The sequence below is a fragment of the Eucalyptus grandis genome, chromosome 3 (genome assembly GCF_016545825.1).
Source record: "Eucalyptus grandis isolate ANBG69807.140 chromosome 3, ASM1654582v1, whole genome shotgun sequence".
NCBI classification, from domain to species: domain Eukaryota; kingdom Viridiplantae; phylum Streptophyta; class Magnoliopsida; order Myrtales; family Myrtaceae; genus Eucalyptus; species Eucalyptus grandis.
In genome coordinates this window covers 38,382,881-38,391,538 of record NC_052614.1, presented here as the reverse complement: position 1 = coordinate 38,391,538, position 8,658 = coordinate 38,382,881, and the positions used below count along the sequence as shown (strand labels likewise).

Sequence of the window (8,658 nt, the reverse complement as noted above, 5' to 3'; positions counted from 1 at the left end):
TAATGATGGCATCACTTCATCCATTAGGAGCTTTCCATATAGGGTATGCTAAACTACAATGAGTCTCGTCGAGACCCATACCTCTCACAATGGGTTTATTATTATCTAGTTGTTTAAGACAACCTAAATAATAGTAAGAAGTCGCCACCAGCCTCATTTTTAGGGGTCAGCTAGAAAACTCAACCGAAGGTCGAGAGTGGTCTCTTGATTTTTACACACCTAGGAATTTTAGATTCAGGGACTTAGGTTATGCTAATATTTTTATTAGCGCCCTTTTAATACCTAATGGTTTATCGCGTTTTGGTGTCCATGGATGTCTTTCTTACTTTTTTCGAATCATTGAAACTAAGTGATCATGCATAAATGATCGATCTCATGCAATTCTATTTCTATTAAAATAGAAAAGAAAACAAACAATTGATATTTAAAAGCGGTGCAGTAAGTAAACACTCAAGAGGGCAATTTAAGGAAAGTGGTAAATCTAACATGCAATTCTAAAACATAAAGAAAACAAAATGAAAGAAAAGAACCCGCAACTCATCGGGTATTTATATAACACAAAATAACCTAAAACATATATCGGGGATAAATGTGTACAAAACAAGGTCAAATAGGATATGATCAGCCACAATTGCAGCAAGAGTTACACAAGACATATAATGGTTTTCAAATAATCTAATGACATGTTAAAATTCTACAAAAATTTCTAAACGTAGAATGAAATGTTGAGATTGTTTGTTTTTTCTAAAGACACCAAAGTCTATTTTGGTTCACAAAAACCTAGACGAACATGAGAAAACATGACAATGCAATGAATGTTTCAAATTGCAGCTGTTCGAACATGTCTTCACACAGACGATTGACCTAGTAAACGACATCATTTGGCAAGAATTATATCTAGTTAGAAAGCTTATGATGCATTCTACGATTTTCGTGAAGGATGAAAATCCAATCGGACTAAACTTGTAGAGTGGTAATAGACAAGAATGTGTGGAGAGGAAGACAATGAGTTTCAGCCGGTGTTACATTGGATATTGTTATTTTTGCTTTGAAACTAAGTAGAGACTACTTGCAGATGTTTTAACGACATCGTTGGTTCCCTTTCTTGTTTTTCTTCAACTTCATACAAGCTTTGGTTATGGTAATTTGTAAGTCTCACATATATGAAATGCTTACACAAAAATAAGAAGCACGAACAAACACTGAAGAATTATGTTGTCAACCCAGATTAGCGTAACTAGTTGGAGCATTAGGAAATTCAACTCCAGGGATTTAAAATCACATGTTCGAATAGTACAAAACAAATTGCAAGCCGACTCCTGTGAATCAAGATTACATGCATTGGTCAAAGGTGGGAACTAGACATATTCATAGGGCTTACAGGAATATTCCATCGGTCGCTGCACTTGTCCCCCAAGAATATGATATGGACTTATATCGTGATTGACTAAGTCTTGAATAAATGAATGATATTAAGATTTTATTTAGATTCCACAAAGTTGTTCAGATGCATAGTTGCAACTTTCTATTGCAGTCTTATCTACATTTCATCCTAAGAAAGGGAAAAAACGTAGAATTGAGAAGATGAAATTGATGAAGACTCCGTCTTTTAATAGCATAGAACTCACGAATTAGGCATTGAAAAGCCATAAGATGGGGATTAATTAAGATTATAACCACAAGTGAAACCTGATAAAATTGCTTTTGGAGTTAACTGGAGTTAGGTAAGGTCATGGACGGCTTCTTTTATGTCTCGCCCAAAGGAATAGAATGCTGCAGATTAGCAACTTCAAGATCATTCAAAGTGAAAAATACGCAAAGTGGAAAGATCGTTGAAACATGGATTTTGAAAGGCAGTGATACTGGATTCAAATAACGTATACATCAAAAAGAGTCCAAGTATTGCACCTCGGCAAACCATATGCACATTTCGGATGAAAATCTCATCCTTATCAAAACTTTGGCACAGCTCCCACTTGACAAGGATTTCCGAGTCGGAAATTATAATATATAGGAGCCACAACCGCATCCATCTTTCGGAATGCATTAGACACCCTGCAACTTGTTTGACATTTTATTTTTCTTACCTTCCTTTTCCTGCAATAAGCGTGCACATCATAAGTCTGTGAAAATGGAATACTAGTTGCAGATAATATACATTGAGACTCAGAAATGCATGTATCATCACAAGGGATAATATACATTCAACGGTCACAGTATGCTGGAGTAATTTCACTTGGGTCACCAAACCTCAACTTATCGCACATGATGCATTTAGCCTGGCAAATCCTCTCAATTAACATTTTAAGGCCATTTCTGGCCAATTCTTCAACAGAACATGTTCTTCGTGTCTTTTCTATGGTTTTCACTTAAAAGTTGCTGAGGACCACAATGGCTCAACCTTTTTGAAAGTGCAACAACGGAGGTTTGCCCTGCTCTGGCAGAGGGTCACGCCCCGTGTTGAGAAACCAGAGGTCAAGTGACCCTCACCCAGCCAAGAGTCATGGAACCATAGCCGGATCCTTGCCAGTCCAAGACAATGATTGAACGATCCTCATTCTGGTCATGGATGGGGTCATACAACCCTCTACTTGCCCAGGAAAGTGAGCCACTGCTTTCTCCAACGGAGGGCAGTGATTTGCTCTCATTTCCAAAGGTTGGTTTATTTTGCACTTACTCGACCCCCACTAGCACCACGTATGAGTAATCATGAAAATAAAAACAATATCCGCCGCTTATACATCACTTGCACAACAGAAGATTTCATTACAAAACACCAAAGTGCAAAAATCAAAAGAATCCACAAATTGTAGTGACTTTTAATATAGAAAAACAGAGAATATTTTTTTGATAGGCAAGATCAAACTTACCTCAAATTGTAGTGATTCCTAATATAACTCAGCCCCATCACCGGGCTAAGGAACAAAGAAAGCTGTCCATACTCAGCATGACATGCCATGGCAAGCAGAATTATTTTCTTTCTTTCTACCTCAAAGTTATCTTTATATTAACCTTTAGTTGCTTTGGGTTTCATATTAAAAGTCAATTTAAGTTATTCACTAGCAAAGGCAGGAAGGATTTAAGGAATTAGCAAATTTTCTGGCCTGAACTTCCATGCAAAGAAGCGGCTTCAATTGAAAACGAGAACTCACTCACATACAATAACACTGGCAAAGACAAGCTGCATGAACACTGGACTAGGCTTAATGTGTAACCCATAGAAAGCCATGCTGAGTAAATTGCCAGATAAATTGCCACAGTTATGGACTTTTAGAAAAGCACATGAAAGATTTCCAACCAAACAAGATCAGGCTATCTTCTTACAATTCCTTTACCAGGAAAGCAAGCCTAGACCACTTCACCAAGAGACTGTGGCTTGTCAAATAGTTGGAATAAATTCCATTCATGGTCATTAAAATTTAGTAGATTTTGTAATTAGGTCAACAAAAGTTGATTCCAATTGCCCTAAACTTCCAAATTGTTGTTGGCCGATATATTCCAACCGGAATCCAGTCAATATTGCAGTGAAATGCTGAAGTTGCAGACAAGAGGAAAATGTTTTAGATGCTACGGCATTACCATGAGGCCACCCATTAACATTTCTTAGAATATTTGCCAAATTCCGGTCAAAGTGCATTGATTGCAAAAAAATGGACAATTTACTGCATTGGATGATTAAATTCAAAGTCCAATAACCTGATTGAGAAATCACTCAAGATTAGGAATCATTGATGGCTTCCTGGTTTGCAGTTATTTGAGATGCTGTTTACTACCTATCTACAGATCCTCCTCGTCCACCAGTAGAACTCATAAGGACGTAAAATATTTCTGTAGAACAATGTTGGCATATTGCCAGAAAACGATGGTGCTGGGCCAAATCTGTGTTGACTTTAGCTGAGAAATCTAAGCCATGACAAGGCCAGGGCCTTGATGACAACAGCTTTTGAATTCGAATAGGCTAAGACATTTTTGAACTGTTTAAGTTCTGGTGGAATAAAACGAGACAGAGTGCTTCAAGAATCAAATCGAACTCAAATTCTCCAATACTGGAAATGACTAGCAACCAAACACTGCCATGGCAATGGTATACATTAAATGTTTAGTCACTTAATAACCGATTGATGTGCTCACTGCAGCAACTGCTGTTGTACCAAAGTGCAAAGCAAATTGATGAAACGAACATTGAAAAAGAAGCAAAACTACTAAAGAGTTAGCGAAAATGATCTCACAACTAAAAAAGCATTCAACTACAGGCCACCAAACTTGTACCCCTGACAAGCTGCCTATACAAAATTACACCCCCAACAACCTCATCATACTTCATGACTAGATTAACATCGTATATAAGGAGCAGACGACATAAAGCAGGCTACTTTTCGAAGAATCATGACATAAAGTGAGGGAAAGAGGGAAAGCAAACCTGAAAGAACAGATAGTGGCAAATCCAAAGGGCAACACAAACGGAGAAAAATTAAGACCTTGGTAAAACTTACTGATCTTTGGTTATCGTAATAATTATCCAACGCCCACTGATACCTCGACTGGTCCAACCCAAGCCAACGGGCCATGTGGTTATCCAAGCTTGATTGAGCTGCACAATTAAGCAAGAAAAGAACTTTAATTAATTTTGCAGAAAAAAAGGGAGGAAAAAAAGAAGAAGAGGAAACACGGCTAAAAATTACACAACATGGACACTGAGCAGCTGAACTTCGAAACTGTACACGTTCACATGCGGAATGCAGAATATGGAGATCAAGAAACCATGTTATTTTCCTTTTGTCCGATTAAACGAGGAAAGCAGAAATGCCCACATTCTCTTTCGGAACAATCTACCATAACGAGTACTTTCTACGTTTTCTTCACATCAAACTTGCAAACTTCCGATCTTCCTCCTCATTCAGGCAGAAAAGAAGAAAAGACTGAATAAAATCGATAAAAGGAAACGAACCGAGCCACCATTTAGAGAAACCAATGTACAGAAAAGCTATAGCAGGAACTCCCACCATTTTGCAACTTAGAGGCCGCGTTCTTGAAGAATGCCAGAACAGACCCGCGGTCAACCAAAGGCCGAGAAGCGACGGCGTTGCCGAACCGGTGGGGAGGCGGCCGAACCGGAGGAGGGGCGACCTCCACCCGCGAGTCAAGAACCGGCCCGGCAGGCTCCGGGGTCGGCGTCGGGGTGACGAAAACTGTGTAAGGGCCCATCTTGCCGATCACTGGAGGAGGTTTAGGGTCGGAGGCCTTGCTGATGGACATTGTAGCAACGAGTTCCGGTGGAAGGACGCGGAAGATGAAGGGCTTATTTGGATTTGAAGAGCAGGACGCTCGTGCAGAGAAAGACAGAGAGAGAGAGTTGAGAGCAAGAGCAACTTTAGTTTCTTTTTTCGTACGTACTATTGGTCATTTCATAGCATGGGACGGATGAGGAGAAGATTTTTATCTTTTATTTCTATTTTAAAAATAAAATAAAATAAAAAAAAAATTTTTATCTTTCATTTCAATTTCTAATCAATTTCTAGATTAAAAATTTATTTCAAAATAAAAAAAAAAAATTATATTACTAAACAGATTTCTATTCTAAATATATTTTTAGAATATAAGTAAAGTAGTTATCATGTGCATCATCATTAATCAAACTTGCATTATCTTATTTTTGAGTTTTAATAAATTGTCATATCATGTAAAAGTGTTTCTTTATTTCAAGTTACATCATTACCCAAGGGAGAAAATAATTATATCTTTTATTTGAAATTGAAAACTCTTCCTCTATTTTTTATTCAACATGATCTCTACTTTCTTTTTCTAAGCGCCATCATTTTTTGTTTGATAATGTTTGGCTGTTAGAGTAATGATTTGACAACTGGGAAGCCAAGGTGAGAATTTAAGAGAATTGTCATGTTGTTATTAATAAATTATAAATAATTTTGTTAATAAAAATAAAAATGTAAAAAAATTCAAATCAATTTTCTATTTCAAACTTGTTATCGGGAATAGAAAAATACAAAAAAAAAAAAAAAAAAAAAACAAAATGATTATCATATGTGTTCTTAAAGGTACATAGACCACTTTTAACCAAAGAAAAAAAAACGAGAATGTTATGAAATACATGAATGAATATTCATTATATTCATCTTATCTAATGTACTTATTATGGTACATTTATATCATACATTCTAAGTACATCTCCCTATACAATGAACGTTCATGTTCCTTATCAAGTACATATATCATTCGATACATTGATATTAATGATAAGTACATTCTTGTTCTTTTATAAATAAGAGTTTAGTTTTGATGTACAACAATATAGAACACAACAACAACAGCACAACAGTGAGATACTAGAAATAATACTCTCTCCTCTGGCTTTCTCTACTATCTCTAGTATTCACTTGCTTTCTCTCATCAATCTCTTCTCTATTATATATTCGCAACGCAATATTTTACAACACGTTATCAACACGAAGATCTACCAACTGAGTAAGTAATTTTTGCAAGGTGGGTATTCTCTTTATTAATCAACTTATACTTCATCTTCTTCTATCAATTCTTTTCATTTTTATTTTTCTTGGCTTGAAGTCATATTTCAAATCTAAAGGTATCCTTCTGTTCCTGAAGTGGCAGTGGATATTAGAAAATCCTTTTAAGTAATTTAAGGATTTTATTTTGCAAGGATTATACGCAAATTTTATAATACTTGACACCTGAAGTTGTCAATATAAATGCAAATGGAAAATACCGAGAAAAAGGAAAATGTTTATTTGCTTGATAGTGCAACAACACATACTATATTTCGTAATAGACACTTTTTCTCGAGTATGATATTACGTAAGGTGCAAATCCATACAATATCAGGTTTTGTTCTGATTATTGATGGTTTTGAGAATGCCATAGTTATTTTGCCAAATGGCACAATCTTGCATATTGAGAATACATTTATGAGCATTAGATCAAAAAGGAATCTGCTCAGTTTAAAAAATATACGCCATAATGGATATCATATTAAGACTATTTATGAACAAGATAAGGAATATATTGACATTTCCTCTTATAAAATGGGCATGAAGATTGTCCATGAGAAGCTAGAAGCTTTTTCTATGGGTTTGTATTGTGTCACCACATCCTGGAGATTGGTAAGCCCTGACTAGTTTGGATTGTGGCATGATCACCTTGGTCATCCTAACGCTTCAATGATACATAGGATAATTTAAAATACAAAAGAGCACATTTAAAAAGATATAAATGTATTGTTGTCCAAAGATTATAATTGTGAGGCTTGCTCACAAGGAAAGCTCATTATCAAACCTTCTATAACAAAGGTTAATCTTGAATCTCTTTTATTCTTGCAAATAGTTCAGGGTGATATTTGTGGACCAATACAACCACCGAGTGGATCATTTCGATATTTTATGATACTAGTTGACATATCTTGTAAATGGTCTCATGTTTACCTATTATCTATGCGCAATGTCGCATTTACACGTTTACTTGCGTAGATTATAAAGCTCCGAACATAGTTCCCTGATTATCCAATTAAGAGCATAAGGATGGATAATGCTGGTGAATTTACATCAAAGAGTTTTGATACATATTATGCTTCACTCGGAATCGAGGTTGAGCACCAAGTTGCATATGTTCATACTCAAAATGGATTAGCAGAATCCTTAATCAAACGTATCCAAATCATTGCTCGAACTCTATTATTGAGAACGAATCTTAATGATACAGCATGGGGTCATGCAGTTTTGCATGTGGCAGCTCTAATAAGATTACGCCTCACTGCTAGTCTTTTACAATATCCCCTTCAAATGGTTCTTGATTATGAACCAAATATTTTACATTTACGCACCTTTGGTTATGCAGTACAGGTGCCTGTAGCACCGCCAAAAAGGATGAAAATGGGTCCCCAATGCCGTTTGGGCATTTATGTTGGGTTTAATTCACCATCTATCATTAGGTTCTTAGAACCAACTACTGGTGATCTTTTTACTACAAGATTTGCAGATTGTCATTTCGATGAGACTGAGTTTCCATCAATTGGGATACCTGCAACTTTCATGACTGCAAAACAAAAACCAGTTAAGGTTTTCTCCTGGAATGAGAAAAATTTATCTCAATCAGACCCAAGGACTCCTGAATGTGAAAACGAGGTGCATCGCATAATCCATTTGCAAGCTATGGCCAATAGACTTCTTGACGCATTTAATGATGCTATTAAGGTAACAAAGTCTCATATTCCAGCTGCAAATGCTCCAGCTAGGATAGCTGTTCCTGAAGAACAGGCTAAAATGGATCAAAATCCCTCGCACTTGAAGCATGGTAGACCGATAGGATCTAAAGATACTGCTCCTCGAAAACAAAGGAGAAATAATCAGGAATTCACTCCAGAAGAGCTTAGCGTTGTGCTAGCTCCCAAATAACTTATTGTCCTTAAAGATGCACAAACCCATGAAAGGAACACTAGCCCCAAGAATACCGAGAATTCCATTACATATTGTAATGAAATTTTGGATCGAAATGAAATCATCATTGATGATGCTTTTGCATTCTCAGTTGCTCATAAAATTATGGATGATGATTGTGAGCCGCAATCTATTATTGAATGTCGTCAAAGGCAAGATTGACCTAAGTGAGAGGAAGCAATTAAAGCTGAATTAG

The 8,658-nt window shown here is 36.4% G+C and overlaps 1 protein-coding gene across 1 annotated transcript; it reads right to left on the bottom strand.

The window, feature by feature from the left end:
* Nucleotides 1-1,780: 1,780 nt before the first annotated feature.
* LOC104430915 lies at nt 1,781-5,400 on the bottom strand. Its single transcript, XM_039308362.1, has 3 exons — nt 5,004-5,400; nt 4,494-4,591; nt 1,781-2,097 (listed from the first exon to the last, which is right to left on the bottom strand). Exons 1-3 carry the CDS (start codon nt 5,254-5,256, stop codon nt 2,047-2,049), a joined length of 402 nt encoding a protein of 133 aa, XP_039164296.1. The 5' UTR covers nt 5,257-5,400; the 3' UTR covers nt 1,781-2,046.
* Nucleotides 5,401-8,658: the final 3,258 nt, after the last annotated feature.